The sequence below is a fragment of the Protopterus annectens genome, chromosome 16.part0 (assembly GCF_019279795.1).
Source record: "Protopterus annectens isolate FY-2018-M chromosome 16.part0, PAN1.0, whole genome shotgun sequence".
NCBI classification, from domain to species: domain Eukaryota; kingdom Metazoa; phylum Chordata; order Ceratodontiformes; family Protopteridae; genus Protopterus; species Protopterus annectens.
In genome coordinates this window covers 92,901,138-92,919,156 of record NC_056750.1, presented here as the reverse complement: position 1 = coordinate 92,919,156, position 18,019 = coordinate 92,901,138, and the positions used below count along the sequence as shown (strand labels likewise).

Here is an 18,019-nt window from a genome sequence, read left to right as displayed (position 1 = left end):
CATGGCTCTGACACCAGTTGTTTCTGTGCCAGCCCCTCCTGGAGAACATTTGTCAGTGTGAGATTCAGTTACTGCTCCTAGTTTGCAATCATGTGCAAATTTAGTCAACCAGAGACCACTGATATTGGCCTTGATGTCCAAGAAGTAAATACCAAAAGGAGCGAGGGACTTCACTTGTGACTGGCCTCTTTGTAGAGGTGGACTCCCCTATTCTAACTTCCTGAGTCCTGTCTGTGAGCCAATTGGCTATCCACTGGGTGATGTACGGGTTTGTATCTAACCTCTTGAGTTTGTCAACAATGCCCGAGTGGGGTATTGTGTCATATGCCTTGGCCAGGTCAATGTAGGCAGTGTGAACAATTTTGCCCTCATTTATTTCTTTGGGGACCTTCTCAAAGAAGTCCACCAGATTAGGTAGGCATGATGTGCCCTTGATGAAACAAAACTGAGTTGGGTCCAGTGTCTGGAGGTTTACTATATCTCTGCTGATCATTTCTTTGATCATTCTTTCCATGATGTTACATATAAGACTAGTAGACTTATGAGTCTGTAGTTTCTAGGGTCTGTAGATGGCCCATCTTTGTACAGAGGGATGACTGTTGACTTTCTCCATTCATGAGGCATGAAACCTGGTTGGAGGCCACAGTTAAATTGCAATTCCAGAGGCCCTGATAGGTCATGTTTTATGCTATTTAGAAGGCATCCTGGGATATTGTCTGGGGCTATTGATGCAGTGTTCTTGGTCTTAGAGAGCATTAAGGACCTGATGTCCTTCAAGGATGCATCTGCAGTCCTTACAAAATGGGTTGTCCTGTCGTCAGGCAGCCCCAAGTCTGGGTCTGGCTTAGGCTGGTGTCGCACTTCACCCGATGTCATTGCGGCAGTTATTCGGGTATAAAGGCATCAGCCGACGCCATTTTCCTCAGTCTTTCTTGCAGCGTGGCGCCCGAAGCAGAAGCTGTTCGCAAGTGCCGGTCGGTCAGATCCAGAGATTACTACTACCGAATACTACTTCGAAGACTTCTATAAAGCTAAGTACCCCGTTGGGGACTCTTTCTTGCCTCAGCCGATGTCAGAGAAAGTTAATAACTGTTTATCTTGTGGGAAACAAATACCTCATAAAGGTTTCCACTCCTATTGCATACATTGTTTAGGCCCAGACCACGACGTAGGAGCTTGTCTAGCCTGTGCTTCTTTTAACCGACGGACGCTTAGACGTCGCTCGGACTTTGCTGAACAGATTTTCGGCTCCGATTTTGCATACATTATGCCGTCAGATCCTCCGACTACGCAAATAACCAAAAAGCGCAAAGAAAAGGACCGACACTCGCGGTCCGCGGTTTCGGCTGAAACCGCGGTTAAGCAATCCACGAGTGTCTCGGTTTCGGCCGAAACCGAGCAAGCGGTTCTTTCTTCAGCCGATAACTTGCCTTCTACCGAGGCCTCTTCTACACTGGTAGAAACGGCTTCTGAAATCCAGCCTTCTGTTGCGATCTCACAGGATTTATCAGACACCATTCCACTAGATATTTCTACCTCTGCACGTGGAGCTGCTAGGCCTCCTCCAGCTATGTCTATTAAGGCCTTTGCCAGGGCTAAAGCAGCCAAAACTTCCAAACTTGTGCCTGCCAAGCCCCCCTCTCACAGGCCCAGCACCAGCTCCCATATGCTTTCTTTGGCACAGGATCTCATCACTTTAATTCGTGTATCCCAGCCTCATCCAGACAGGGCCTCTCTCCCTCCTCCAGAAAAGAGGCCTAGAGCAGAGCCCCCTGAGCCAGTAGCCACAGATGATTCTTCTGATGATTCAGAACATACAGACCCTCCTGAGGCTTCTTATTCTCCTTACGAAGACTCTGATGCTGAGGAGTCCATCCCTTCAGCCTCTCCTCCTGAGGAATTTTCCTTTGGGGAAACCTTGCATGCTATGAGGGAACAATTTCAGTGGCAGGGCCAAGATTTCTCAGACTCTAGAAAAAGGCTTAGGACCTTTCTACACTTACCACAGCATAGGCCTTTAGCTATTCCCCCAGTTCTATCTGTTGTTGATGATGCATTTAATGATGCTTGCACTACTCCTGATACTTTACCTCCGGCTCCTGCTAAACCAGATAGGTACTACAGGGTCCCGGACACTCATCACCACTTATACAAGGCCCCTTTTGCAGATCCAGAGACTATCTCCCAGGGCCCTAAAGCTGTAACAGCTACTTCTTCTAAAAACCCCCTCCCGTCTGATAGGGAATCCAGGTCCTTAGAGAGATGGGGTAAAAAAGTTTACACCTCTGCTACTTTGTCAGCTAGAGCTTTGAACTGCCAATTCCATATGATTCAATATCAAGAGTTTATGCTTGACCAGTTGACTAAAAAGCTGTCCTCTGAAGAATCTTTAGATAAAAAATATGTTCAAGAAATGTTACATAACATACAGCAGGTTAGTAACCATTCTTTAAAATGTGGCTATGATGCACTGGAGGCTTCCTTTAGATCAGCCATGACTGGCACAGTTATCAGGAGGCATGCATGGTTGAAAGAGCAGGCATTACCAGACCATGTCAAATCTAAGCTTTTGGATTCACCTATTGACAAGGTAAATTTATTTGGTGCCCCCGCACAGCAGGTTCTGAAAAAGATGGAAGAGAAAGCAAAATCTGTGCGAACAGTAAAAGATTTCTTACAAGTTCAACCTCCAAGGTTTAGCAGGAATTGGCCCTCCAAGAATTGGTCCTTTCCGGACTCCTCTAAGGCACAAAGAGGCAGGAATAGGCGCTCTAGAGGCAGAAACCAATCCAGGGGTGCCTACAGGGGTCGCCAGTGGCAGGGTAACAACCAACGAGGCACGGATACAGCCACCACCACCACTACAACAACTCAATAACAGTGACTTGGCGGTGGCACCGCCTACCAGGGAACAACTAGAAGCACCCTTAGGCGGAAAGCTAACATTATTTTCAAGAAACTGGCACTGCATTACAAGAGAAAAATGGATTTTGCAGACTATAGACAAAGGTTACAGGTTCCATTTCCATACACTACCAGGAAAGAGAGGAATGCCAAACCTACCACCTTCTCAAAGGGCAGAAGCTCTAAAACAAATATCTCAATTATTAAGAATGCGTGCTGTGGAAAAGGTACCATTTATGGAGCAAGGGAAGGGATTTTACTCCAGGCTCTTCCTGGTACCAAGAAAAGAAAACAAATGGAGGCCTATTCTAGATCTGTCCGCTCTAAACACATTTCTCATTGTTCCAAAATTCAAAATGCTGACCCTACAGCAGCTTCTTCCCATGCTGGGCAAGGAGTCTTGGCTGGTAACTCTAGATCTCAAGGAGGCATACCTGCACGTCCCCATAAGACCAATTTGCAGAAGATACCTCAGATTTCTTGCAGGATCAGAGCATTATCAATTCTCAGCATTGCCCTTTGGCTTATCTACTGCGCCCAGAGTGTTCACGAAATGCCTGGCATCAATAATCGCTCATTGCAGACTTCAGGGAATTCAAGTCTATCCCTACCTGGACGACTGCCTGATACAAGCGGACAACAAAAACAAATTAACAGAAGACTTACAAAGAGTCATCTACCTGCTACAAGCCCTGGGATACACAGTCAATGCAAAAAAGTCAAGGCTGATTCCATCCCAAATAATAACCTTTCTGGGTGCAGAACTGGACACATCAAAACAAATGGCATTTCTAACTGCAGAAAAGAAAGAGCAACTTCCTCTCTATTTCTTGGCATTAACAAAGCAGAGCCATCTAACTGCAAGAAAAGTGCTACAAGCTCTAGGCTTCATGGCATCCTGCATAATTCTGGTCCCTAATGCCAGGCTTCATATGAGAAAGCTACAGTGGTACCTAAAGAATTTGTGGTCTCAGCACAAGCACAGCCTGGAAACCAAAATTCCAATGATCCCATGCCTGAAGCAAGAGTTCTTATGGTGGGCTCAGGCATGTCAATCAAACACAGGACTGCCCTTCTGCAAAAGTCAACCAAGACAAACTATCACGACAGATGCCTCAGACCTCGGTTGGGTGGCACACATGATGGACAAGTGCATTCAAGGCCTATGGACTCAAGACCAACTGCATCTGCACATAAATCTAAAAGAAATGATGGCAGTAAAATTGGCAATCCAGGCATTCAGACCTCTTCTCCACGAAGGCCAGCTGTTGATAAGGACAGACAACACCACAGTTATGTGGTACATCAACAAACAGGGAGGCACGCACTCATACCCCCTATGCCGGCTGGCACTAGACCTATGGGATGTGGCTCTGAGCTACAACCTTCAGTTACAGGCAATTTATGTACCAGGGAAGGAAAACATTCTAGCAGACATATTAAGCAGAACTACAACAGATGCCCACGAATGGATGCTGCATCCGGACATCTTCAAAGCCATCACAAGAGAATGGGGATTACCACAAATAGACTTGTTTGCATCCCCATACAATCACCAGTTGAAGAAATTCTGCACAAGGACTTACCACCCACTTGCTTGGAAGGTGGACTCCCTATCCTTCAGTTGGAAAAGCCTGACAGCATACGCATTCCCACCACTTCCTTTGATGCACAAGGTGCTTCTCAAGATCAAAGAGGAACGTCCGAGGATCATTCTGATAGCCCCAGACTGGCCAAGACAACATTGGTACCCACTGCTGAGGAGCATGTCCCGGGAACAAATATGGAAACTGCCCCTAATCCCATTACTGCTGACACAGAACAACTACAACATTCTGCATCCAAACCTAAAAACTCTGCAGCTAACTGCCTGGAACATTACATAACAGAAGATAACCCAAATTTATCCCAAAGGGTTAAGGACATAATCCTGGAGGCTCGTAGACCTTCAACAAGAAAGAATTATGCAGCAAAATGGAAAAGATATCTCATCTGGAGTGCTGCAAAGGGGGAAAGATGTGACACTGGTGAACATAGCCAACATCCTGGAGTACTTGGCGGAGCTCTACCACACAGGCCTGTCCTATTCCTCCATCAAGATACATGCATCAGCTATTTCAGCACAATACAGCTTGGATCCTCCTGTCTTTTCGCATCCTCTGCTCAGACAGTTTCTGAGGGGAATTAAAAATGTAAAACCTCCCAGGAAACCTCCATTGCCAGCATGGGACTTGAACTTTGTGCTAGAAAAACTGACTCTACCTCCTTTCGAGCCAGCAGCTACAGCAGACTTGCAATACCTATCCTGGAAGACTGCCTTCCTGCTGGCAATAACTTCAGCAAGAAGGGTCTCTGAACTACAAGCATTAATGGCAGTACAACCCTTCCTGATCTTCCATCAAGATAGAGTGTCCATGAGAACAAATCCTACATTTATGCCTAAGGTGGTATCCAGAGTCTCTTTAAATCAGGCTATCCACCTTCCTACATTCTTCCCCAATCCACAGAACAGGGGAGAAAAGCTCTTACATACATTGGATGTACACAGGCAATTACGCTACTACCTGGACAGGACAAAAAACAATAGAAAAACTGACCAGCTTCTGGTAGCTTATGCAACAGGAAAAGAAGGAAAACCAATTTCTAAACAGACAATCTCCAAATGGATAGGAAATTGCATTAGATTTTGTTACTCCTACCATGGAAAGAAAACTCCAGAGAACATCAGGCCTCACTCCACAAGGGCCACAGCCACTACCACAGCTGTCTTACGAGGAGTGGCTACCAAGGACATTATAGAGGCTGCTACTTGGACCTCCGTGCATACATTTGCCAAGCATTATAACTTACCTCTATACTCTAGATCCCGTGCTGGCTTTGCCACTGCTGTTTTGCAAGGGATCCTGACTACACCATAATCTATTCTCATTTCCTCCTCCCTAGTTTAGCTATGGTATTCTACCCATTTGTAAGGACTGCAGATGCATCCTTGAAGGACATAGTACAGTTTTGTACCTACCATAAATGTAGATGTCCGAGAGGAATGCATCTGCAGTCAGGATTACCCACCCTCCTTCCCTCTGAGGTACTCCTAGGGTACTTACCAATCTTCAGCTAGCTTGGGGATCTATTATGGTGTATTTGTTTGTATATATGTACATACATGTTTATTTTGTGTGTTTGCTCTCTACTATTTGGAAACTTTGGCATTTATCCAAATTTAGCCTACCAAGAGGGCACCTGGCATCTGGGGCAAGAAACACTGAGGAAAATGGCGTCGGCTGATGCATTTATACCCGAATAACTGCCGCAATGACGTCGGGTGAAGTGCGACACCAGCCGAAGCCAGACCCAGACTTTGGAATCCGGCCGACCGAAGGGCTGCCTGACGACAGGACAACCCATTTGTAAGGACTGCAGATGCATTCCTCTCGGACATCTACATTTATGGTAGGTACAAAACTGTACTTTCCCTAGTAATAGGGGGAGTTAGATTTGATATTTCCTGAGGGAAAGTTGAGGGGGAGAAAGGGGTGAAGTTGGAGCTGAATTTATCAGCCAGGAGGTTTGCTACGTCTTCTGGCTCATTATAGGTGGCTCCATTTACAATGAGCTCTGCACACAATTGGGTATTGCCTTTGAGGTTGCGGTCATAGCTAAAGAATGCTTTGTGGTTATCTTTGGTTTGGGAGGCCAAACCTACCTCAGATTTGACTTTAGTAGATGTTATTTGTACCCTGAGTTTTGTTTAGTTTGAGTGTGCTTGTATCCTGCTGGGTGCTGCGCCTCCTAATTTTTGCCATGATTTTCTTCCTCCTCTTAAGCAGCCTGTTGTTTTTTTAGATTCCACCAGGGTGGCTTCTTTTTTTGAGTTAGTTCTGTACTACTTCCTGTTGGGTACAGCTGCCTCTGTGCAGCTATTAACATATTTGTACAGGATTTCTGTGAACAGTTATGCATAGGCAGGAGTGTTCTCAGGGTATATGGGGACTTGAAATTTTGCCAGGTTCTCACTTACTGGGTCATCTGTCACCCAGCACCAATCTCTGGATTAAATCCCAGGTTCTCTGATTCCTGTAGACAACTCTTAGGTTTTTTTCTACTGCTCAACCATTTTCCTTTGGAGCAGTGGAAAAGGTTTCACTGGCAAAGTCTTCATGTGGGCTTTGCTGTCAGAAGAATGATGAACATAGTCCCCTTCTGATTGTTGGCTCACTCTTCATTGGATAAACGTTATTTCCTCTTTAGCTGGTTCTGCATCCAAAAATGTCTGTGATTCTCCAGGGGAAACATATTCAGAAAATGGCTGGATGCAACATCATCAGAATGGTTTGGAGGGCGAGTATATCTCGCAGAGGATACCACTGCTGTGGGACAGACTCCCCATCCACATAAAACAAAGCTCATCCCTATCTGTATTCAAGCACAACTTGGCTCTATGGAGATGTAATAGATAATTTATCCCAGGACTGCCTCCTGCACTACCTATGGACAGAGGCAGTCTAACAGTAAATGGAATAGGTTAATTCAAGCACCAAAATGGAAACTGGTTTTAATCTCGCACCTACTTCTCCACAGGAACATTTTCCTGATTGCTGGGAGAAACGTGCTTTTCTGCCTGGTATACATTGAAAAATCGTTTTCCACAAACACTCTTAGTTTCTATTTTTAATACTTCTCTTTTCTGTCACAGTTTTGTCAGGATCATCTCTCTCTGCTGATATGGTTGCACCTTTACTAATATAGGTCTTGGATGCTTTCGCATGCCAGGTTTTGAGTTATATGCATGATGTGCCATTTCAGTTAACAAATCCTACTGTGGAACTTGCTTATGAAAAGTCTGTCACCTTAGACTTTTCATTTCAGCCCCTGATGTTTGCAATTTTATCAGCTCATCTGAACAGCTAGTTAAAGCTGCTTCTATATTTTCAATCTTTTATTTGACTGTATATACTCCTTCAATGTTTCACTTATTTTAAGCACCTATATGTGCAGCTGATTTTATTTTCCCCTTCAAATTACTGAAAGCGGTTTCCTGTACCAAAGCTAAGTCGTAAACTGCTTTTTACTAAGTAGCTGCAATATATGTCCTAGGTAGAATGTCTTCTTCTTTTAGTTGATTTTTTCAGTATTTTTTTTACATTTCTTCTTTGCTTGCATCCAGGCAGTGTAATTACTAGCTTGTAACTGAGTTTTATCCAGTTTGATTCTTTTATGAGCTTTTTTTTCACAGTTGCAGTTTTCACCTGGGAGAGCTAACAGTGTGCAGTCATCTTGGATGTCTGGTTAGTGTCAAATGTTGATTGCTTGGATCTCCCATCTGGGCCCAGCCAGTGTGGCTCTCCCCTTATGTGCAATGGAGTTATGGCTTCTGTCCAGATGGGCCCTGGTTTGTATGATCCTGTCCGTCTCTGGGTAGGATCTGACAAGGGGGATTTAGGACCTGGTGGAGAACTGCCACTTGGCTTCAAGTTGGAGCTGGTCTCCATGGTAGTAATTCATACCTTGTATTTTATCTGTCTGTTGTCTTTGGTGTTTCCTCCATTTAAAGGTTTCAGGGCAAGTGTTTCTTTTTGCCATGGATGGATGGACAGTTTTCAGATTCAGTACTGAGTGGTGGTTAGAAGTTCTTCACGAGGCCTGCATGTTGCCTCTTGTAGAGATCATCTCCTGTGGGGATTTCTGAACTTTTGGTTTGACTAGAGTGCTCAACAACTGTGGTGTTTTTGGCCGTCTGGCACGAGTTCAGCTGTATTTAGTTCTTTTTATCAGTGGTCCACCTCTACTTAGTGTGCACTTTCATTTATTTGGTCATGTGGGAGAGAGAGTGCCAAGCTCGTATTCCTCCTCTTCTCTAGTCTTGAAGGAGGTGATGCTTGTCCCTTTTAAACTTTTCTTCTTCTGTTTCCCTGTGGCATTCAGGGCAGGGAAAGCATACAGGGAAGATGTTTCTGATTTCCATTCTAATGCTTCTCTTGCAGGGTTATCATGGAATTAGCTAGTTCTGAGGTGGAGTTTTGGCTTCAAAAACAGGTGGTGTGAGGGTTTTTAATCACCTCCCATGGAGTGTGCGACTCATGTATTTTTGGGCATTTTGCTTGCTGGCAGGGATATGGTTTCATCAACTTCAATAACAATAGCTGTCACCTGTGCTTACTGTGCTGCCGTTGGGCAACTTTATTGCTGCTACTTAGGGACTGTGGCACTCCTTTCCCAGGTATCCTTTCTAGCTGTCTCTTTAGAGTCAAGCCCTTAAGCTTTGTTCTTCAGTACCTTTTAATCTTGTTCCTCTTAGTTTGGTCTTCTGAATTCTTCCACCTGGTGGATTTAATGATTGATCAATCCAGCCCCAAAGAGTCTCCTTGACATTATATAGGAGAGGCCCCTTTGGCTGTATCAGTTTACCTACAAGAAGGATTTTCTTAATGGGTAAGAAATGCACTTTCCCCTGTCTCCCTATAGATAGTTCTCTCAACTAACTGTAGTTATTGGTATCTTGTAAATTTGGTAATTTTACAGTTGAGAGTAGAGGATGTCAGATGTTGATAGTTTTTCTTAATTTACATGCATTTGCCATGCACTGACAAGGGATTAAACTAGCTGGTGTGGTTGATGTGTGCAATTTGAATACAGCCATCATTACTGGCACACATCCACCTCCGAGCATGGGAGTTTGCTTCAAGATGTTGAGTGCTGTTTTGTGGAGATGACAAATCAGTTAGCTAATGTAGTAAAAATATACTTTTGAGGGTTTTTTTCACTTCTGTTGTCCCATGTAATTATTTTAGATGATAGGATTGGTGATGACTGTAAATTGGCTTTCATATTCTCTCGTCATTTTCTCCCCAAAGAGCTTTGCACGTTATGGTTAGACCTTGATTGCTAAACAAAAAAAAGTATTTTCTTATTGTTTGTTTTGTGTATTTTTCTTTCAGGTTTGAAGATTTGATGGAAAATCTTCCTTTACCAGAGTACACTAAAAGAGATGGAAAACTGAATCTTGCCTCCCGCCTTCCTGACTACTTTGTACGACCTGACTTGGGTCCAAAAATGTATAATGCATATGGTGAGTACTTACTCCAGAATCTTGTGTAGTGTGGGACAAAAGATGGTCTGCTTGTTAAATGGCAGCCAATATAGCAGGATTAATCTACATTTGTATTGGCCTGTGCAACACTGATTCATCTGCATCAGGAGATTTATGCAAGTAAGATAAAGTATCTGAAAGGTCTGCTGTGTTGATCATTTAGAAGTTGCCTGCTGAAGCAGAGCCCCATCAATCAGCATAGCAGGTTTTCTGATCTCTATTAATGCAGTCAATGAGTGGTATGAAAACATAGGCAGTCAGTGATTGTGTAAGTAGCAGCTGCTTCTTGCATAGTCTGATACAGTTCTGTTACATGGAAGTAGTCTTAAATAACTAGCTAAAGATTAATCTGATTTTGTAAATCTTTATTCATTCCTTACTGTTAGGACTTCAGTTCCGTCCTTGGAACCGACATGGCCGTTTCCAAGCACGCACCAGCCAAAAACTCTCAGCTAAGACCTACCCATAATGCCCTTCTCATAGTCTCTCCAGATCTCGTTTGCCGCGTTCATCATCGGCTCCTATAGATCCACCAGGAGTCTTTCTGAACTAGATGTAGTGCGGGTTGTGGATAAGCTTCTGGCAGTTAGGAGATTGCCCACGCCAGCTAGACCTTCTGTCCCCTTTGGCTTGGAATCCTTTACAGTATGTTCTCCTGTTTATCCTCCTCCGGCCTCTAGCCAGGCCCCGGAGGTCTCGGTACCAATGTCCTCCCTTTTGCATACTGTCTCGGCTCCGACTGCGGAGTCCTCCCTGTCTGCTCCGACCACCCTTGCTGCATCGGTGCCGTTAGAGCCGGTGCAGTCTCAGAGCAGTGTTTGGACTGTCAGCACCGTGATACCTAGCCCGCCACCTATTTTTTCGCTGGTGCTATTTGTGTCCACGGCTCCAACAGCTTCCAGTCCTCTCGGAGCTCCTCACGGTGGGGTGTGCCCCCGGTTCTGAGTTTGTCCTTCTCGGTTCCGGGCTCCCATCCCTCCTCGGGCGGGACTGCTTTCCAGGTGATGGAAAGGTTTCTTGCCTCTGCAGGCTCGCAGTCAGCACCAATGACATCCGCACCAGAACCCCTCTCTACCATGCAGCTGTCCCAACCGCCTACTTCGGGATCCTGGGCACAGGAGCCGCAAAACCTCCCTTTGAAGGGAACCCTTTCTCTGGAGTCCTTCTTAGAAGAGCCCATTGGGGAGCCACCCCAGAAGAAACTGTGCAAGAGGAAGCACCTTGGTTCCCTTGAGGAATCTATCACTGAGGACACCGATTGCGATGAGGGAGAAGGGTCTCCCCCAGAAGACATCTCATTTGAAGACATTCTCGAAATCCTCAAGCAGCGAAGAGACTGAAGTCCTCTAACCCTTCTTCTGAGGAATCAGTGTTCTTGCAGGCCTTCCTTGTCCGGCTATCTACTTCCTGGGTGACCCCAACTGCAGATGAGCTTATTAAGCTGATCGCGCAGTGTGCCTGGAAGCCCCCGGACAATGTAGAACTTGTCTCTTGGAGGCTGGACAAAATTCTTTCCACCCCTGAAAACCAGCCCAACTGGTCCAAGCAGTTGACGGTTGATTCCATGGTCGTGGCAGCAGCCACCAAAAGAGGGAACTGGCAGAAGATAGTTCCACTGTCCATTCTCCGAACAGGGAGTCTCGGGCCGTGGACAGACTAGGGAAGCAGACCTTTGCCATTCAGTCGCTGAACGCTCTGGCACACTTCACTCACCTCCAAAGAGACCTAATCTCTGAAATGTCTTCCTCTTTGGTGGGGGTACTGCCTGATGAGGTGCGTGACACTGTTGCCTCGCAGCTAGCTACTCTTGAATCTATCTCGAACTCATCGATGCGTTTGATATCTCATGCCACCAAGGGGGCAGCTCGAGCTACCACATCAGGCATTGTTATGAGATGTAATGCTTGGATGCGTTTGTGTGATTTCGCAGCCCCCTTTAAATCTTCCTTCGTCAACGCGCCTGTCGACGAATCTGCACTTTTTGGTTCCCAAGTATGAGACACACTAGCATGAAGTGAGAAAGTCTGGAAGACGACGTCTGCTGTGGGCATATGTTTTTCCACCCCCAGAGGTCCTACTCCAGGAAACAGAGGGATGGAAAATTGTGGTTCAAAAAAATCCCAAGGATCTTTTCGTGACACTCGTGGTGAGCAATCCTCCCAGTGCAGAGGGGGCAACTCATTTGGAAGGTGCCTCTTTCGGGGTAGAGGGGGCTGCGTAACCAAGGAGCTAGAGATTCCTTCTCAGGCCGACCCTACCAACACTCCTGAGCAGCCGCCCAATTGCTTTCCTCTGAAAGTAGTTGGGGGTCGTTTTTCTGTGCACCTACCAGCCTGGCAACTTATTACTTCTGATGTTTGGGTGCAGAAAATAATATCCAGAGGCTCACCCAGATACCATTCGATTTAACTCCCAGACACGTCAAACAAATCCCCGATGTGCCACCCAATCAGTGGGAGGTAGCAGCCTTAGAAATAGAAAAGCTAAGAAAGAATCATCCATCCAGACCAGAGAGGATCCGGGTTTTACTTTATATTCTTTTTAGTGCCAAAAAAGACAGGGGACTGGAGACCAATCCTAGATCTCAGCCTATTGAACAAATTTATCAAACTCAAAAATTTCAGATGGTCACGGTGCAGTCCATTCTCCCCTTTCTAGGGAGGGGACAACTGGATGTGCTCTATAGATCTACAGGACGCTTATTACCACATAAAGATGGATCACCGCTCCCGTAGATTTCTCCACTTCCGGCTGGGTGTCAATCATTACCAGTTCAGGCCACTGCCATTTGGTCTCTAGAAAGCCCCCCCAAGTGTTCAAATATTTGGCAGTTGTAGCAGCTCATCTTCGACTACAAGGATTCCAGGTGTTTCCGTATCTAGACGATTGGCTCCTTACCGCCCCGACCAGGAATCTTCTAATCTGCAGCCTCTCTTACACTCAATCAACAAGGACAAATCTCAAATGTCCCCAACAAAAACACTGGAAAATTCATTGGAGTAGTTTTCAACACAACATCCTGTCAAGCTTCCCTCCGTCCTCACAGGCTTTCGAAAATAAGACACCAATCCAAGTCCTACTTACACAAACCTTTGCACCAGTACGCCTTGTACTGTGCACCTCTTAGGCTCCATGGCAGCTGCCATTACTCTAGTACCACTGGCGAGTTTGCACATGAGAATACTACAGTGGCTCCTTTCTTCACAATGGTCGATCTTAACTCACCCACTTGACCACATGATACGTCTTGCAAACCTTTGCAAGGAAGAAATGCTATGGTGGATGAAGTCAGAATCGAATCTTTGGTGTCGACCATTCTGCCTCCCCCCAGCCTACGGCCACAGTGACCATGGACGCATCCCTGTTAGGGTGGGGGGGCATTGCCAGGGGAAGACAGTCCAAGGCACCTGGTCCCCCACGGAGGCCAATTTGCACACAAATGTTCTGGAACTGAGGGCAGTTCTCTTAGCGTTGCAAGCGTTCCATTCATCCCTCCCTTTTGGGACCATTGCAGTTCATTCGGACAACATGTCAGTCATCTGGTATATCAACAAGCAAAGGCAGAACCAGGTCTTAACCCCTGTGTCGGGAAGCCATGAGGATTTGGCACTGGGCGATAGCTTCCAACTGCTTTCTTATAGCAACGAACATTCCTGGGAGTTCCAACCTTATTGTGGACAATCTAAGCAGGAACATCCTGATTGCTCACGAGTGGTCCCTCAATCCTGTAATAGCAGATCGGATTTTCTGCTGATGAGGCAAGTCTTGCTGTGATCTGTTTGCTTCCCCCTTAAACAACAAATGCAGAAGCTACTTTGCCCTGATCCCCCCCTCAGGGGGTACCCTCGAGGGACTCACTAATGCACGATTAGCCCCCAGGCCTACTGTATGCCTTCACCTGTTTCCCCTCATCCTGAAATTCCTCCAGAAAGCTCGAAGGTTGAGAAGCAGTGTGATCCTCATTGCCTCCATTGGCCCCGTCAAGTCTGGTTCCCATTCCTATGGCCTCATCTGATTCACAGCCCGTGGATCCTGGATCACTCCCAAGGTCTGCTGTCTCATCCTCAGGGACTGATTCACCCCACTCTCCACATCCTCAAGCTCATAGTTTGGTTCCTCCACTTCCAATGATTGCCAGGCTGCCAGATATCTCATCTGTTGGTGTAATCCTTTTGGCTTCTCACAAATCTTCCACCAGGAAAATTTATTCTAGCAAATGGAGTAGGTTCTGTATTTGGGCCAAAGATCAGAACTTAGATCCTTTCTGTATGCCTATTCAAAAGATCTTACAACACCTGACGAGACTTCTATATGCAGGAGCTTCAGCATCGACAATCACTGTACATTTAGCAGCTGTCGCAGATTTTAATAATGGATTTGATAATTCTTCTCTTATGTCACATCACCTGTGCAAAACCTTTTTGAAAGGAGTATTACACGTTAAACCTCCTGTCAAGCCCCCTATAGAACCATGGGACTTGACCTTGGTACTTCAATCATTAACAGACCCTCCTTTTGAGCCCTTTGACTCTTATGATATAAAATTTTTATCATGGAATATTCTACTTCTAGTAGCACTTACCTCAGCGAGAAGAGTATGTGAGTTGCAGGCCTTGAGTGTCAAGAGACCTTACTTGAACTTCCACAGGGATAGAGTATCCCTTCGTACTGACCCTTCTTTCTTGCCCAAGGTCATTTCTGTTTTTTCCATTAACCAATCTATTGACCTGCCGTTTTTTTTTTCCCTCAGCATTCAAACAGAGGGGAGTATCTGTTGCACACCCTTGATGTTTGTAGGCAGCTTCATTGTTATTTAGATGAGACTAAATCTTTCAGAAAAACAGATCAATTGTTCGTGGCCTTTGCAGGACCCAGATTGGGTAAACCTGTCTCCAAAGTGACTCTATCCTCCTGGCTCAGAAACGTCATTACCTTTATCTACCATCAGAATAAGCTAGCCTTACCTTCCGGTATAAAGGCTCATTCTACTAGATCGATGGCTACTTCTGTGGCTTTTCATTCCAGAGCCTCTATGGATGATATCTATGCAGCAGCCACTTGGGCAAGACCTCATACCTTTAGCACTCATTACAAATTGGATTTGGCCTCCAGGGGACAAGCATCTTTTGGTTCTATGGTCCTCCGGAATATCCTTCCTGAGGACCACCCAGGACTCAAGTAGCTGGGTACTCTGTCCTAACATTAAGGAATGAATAAAGATTTACAACATCAGATAAAGAAGTTGTGTCTTACCATGACATTCCATCTGTTTTGTAAATCTTTATTCATTCATTACTTCCCGCCCTTTATCCCCCTGCCTGGACTCCTGGTGGACTTTAGGAATTCCTGGTTAGGGTATTTGCTCAGACAGAGCTGCCTCCTGTTTTTCTCTTATTATCTCTGTATTGTAAGGGTGGGCAAACTTGATCTGGAGAGACTGAGAGGGGCATTATGGATAGTCTTAGCTGAGTGTTTTTGGCTGGAGCGATCTTGGAAACTGCTGTCGGTTCTGAGGATGGAACCGAAGTCCTAACAGTAATGAATGAATAAAGATCTACAACACAGATGGAATGCTATGGTAAGACATAACTTCTTTTTCATTGTATTTGGACTTTATGAATAAAAGAACCATAGCAGAATATTAAGTATATTGGTACTAAAAGAACCATAGCAGAATAGTAAGTATATTGGTACTGAAGTGTAGAGTCACATATAATAATCGGCATGTAACAATCTCCCATGTTAAAGAGCCTGAGATAAACAACGTATTTGTATTAATTTTAGTTTGTAATTAAGACCTTAAAACTTCAACAAATCATATGAAGCAACTGAGTTGGCAAGACGCCCATACAAGTTATAGCCAGCTATAAACCCCCCTCCATGTCTCAGGACATCCACACCTCCTACTTCGGCCTACTTGACTCCATCAAGGTACCCCTAACACCCTGATCGACTTCAACTACCCCATCATAGTGAACTATTCCAGCACTAATGCACTCACCCACCAATTCCTTGACTTCATCAGTTCTAACACACTACATCAGCTGGTCTTATCCCCCACAAGGGGAGATAACATATTGGACTTAGTTTCCACCAACATGGGCAACCACTACACCACTCCCATAGTATGTTCTTCCCTGGTGAGATCAGGTCATCAGTCTGTCTCATTTTAAGTTTCTATCCCACCTAGCCTCTCCCTAGCCGTAACAACACTAAAAAAAAACTTCTCAAAAGATGACTACAACCTCCTAAGGGAGGGTATATCAGCAGCTTCACCCCCTCCCCCAGATGATACAGACAGATATGCCGAACAGTACGCCAATGCAGTATACAAGCACCTGTACAACTTCATGGACTCAGCAATACCCAACAGAACTAAAATCTGCTACTCAAGGAAACACAAACCTGTTTAGTGGACATCCTCTATCAACAGGCTTTACAACTGTTGTCCAAGGGTAAAAAGGAACACATTCCAAATCGGAAGAACTGCCTCCTCTGCCTCAACAAACAAATTGGATCACTAGTGAAAACCTCCAGAGTCAGTTAAGAGCCTCCAAAACAAAGGGAAACAAGAAGTCCTTCTTCAGTTACATTAGGAACCTCCATGTCAAAGCCCAAGTTTATTCCAAACTAGTACTTAATGATACCACTTACAATGATCCTGCTGGGCTTAGCCAACCTCCTGGCTGATAGGTTCAGTGCAAACGTCACCCCCCAAAGGCCCAGTCGACATCCCTTATACTTATCCCACATCTCACGTTTGTGTAGATCGTGTTAAAGGCCCTGTCCAAGGCAAAGAACACAGCTTCAATGGGACCTGATAGTATCCCAGGTTGTATTCTGCACCATCTCCAGCAAGAACTAGCTTCGCCATTGAGCACCATATTCAACCACAGCCTAACTACAGGCTTCATTCCAGCAGAGTGGAGAACTACCATAGTCATCCCTTTGTACAAAGGTGGTGCCACTAATGACCCGGGAAACTATTGCCCCATCAGCTTGACAAGTCTGATCTGTAAAGTCATGGAGCGTATTATTATGGATCTCATAAACAAGGACATAGGCAATCTCCAAGCACTCAACCCGACGCAATTCGGATTCATCAGGGGAAGATCTTACCTACTGAATCTAGTTGACTTCTTTGAGACGGTCACCAAGGCTCTGGATGAGGTAGAGTTGGTACATACAGCTTACCTTGACCTGGCCAAGGCCTTTGACACAATCCCCCAGTCGGGCATCATTGAAAAGCTAATGCAACTTGATGTTAATTCCTATCTAGTCAGGTGGGTTGCCAACTGGCTCACAGATAGGACTCACAAGGTCAAAATAGGTGCTGCCACCTCTGACAGCAGACCTGTCACTAGTGGTGTTCTCCAGGGATCTGTCCTGGGACCCCCCTACTCTTTGGCATATACTTCTCAGAGGTTCAGGCAAAGACAAAGAGCCTGTGGCTGACCAAGTTTGCCAATGACTAAGTTGGGTGCTGTCATTGACTCCCCAGTTGATGTTAACATACTGCAAGAGGGTCTCACAGCTACAAATAACTGGTGCAAAGTCATGGCCTTAAGTTAAACGCAAAAAAAATGTATTATCATACTCTTTGGCAAAAACACAGCCCCTACTGATTACCACATCAATGGCAACCCCCTAAGCACACAACCTGTGGTGATAGACTTGTGTAGTCAGGTTGACAACAATCTTGCATTCGACCATCATGTGGCGGCTGTGGTCAAAAAAGCATTTTACTTGGGTCATCTTATAAGTAAAGGGATTGCATCCAGGAAAAAGGAAGTTAGAACCTCTCTGTACTCCTCCCTTATTAGACTTATGATTGAGTATAGTGCCTTGTTTGGTATGTACCTCTCCAAATACTTGCACCAATTGTAAAGTCCACAGAAATGCCTCACAAACAGAATCCATGGCCTCCAACACCTGTGCTATTTGGACAGGCTTAAATCACTATTACTCAACTCTGTCTAATACAGATTACTCAGAGGTGATCTGTGTCTCGTCTGCAAGGCAATATCG

At 45.2% G+C, this 18,019-nt stretch overlaps 1 protein-coding gene across 1 annotated transcript in view; it reads left to right on the top strand.

Annotated features, from left to right (window-relative positions):
- LOC122790519 (lysine-specific demethylase 3B-like) overlaps positions 1-18,019 on the top strand; it is a 1,629,922-nt gene that overhangs the window by 582,914 nt on the left and 1,028,989 nt on the right. The window contains exon 6 of the mRNA XM_044058070.1: positions 9,840-9,970. Within this exon, the coding sequence (XP_043914005.1) occupies positions 9,840-9,970 (131 nt within the window). The remainder of the gene's footprint in view (positions 1-9,839; positions 9,971-18,019) is intronic.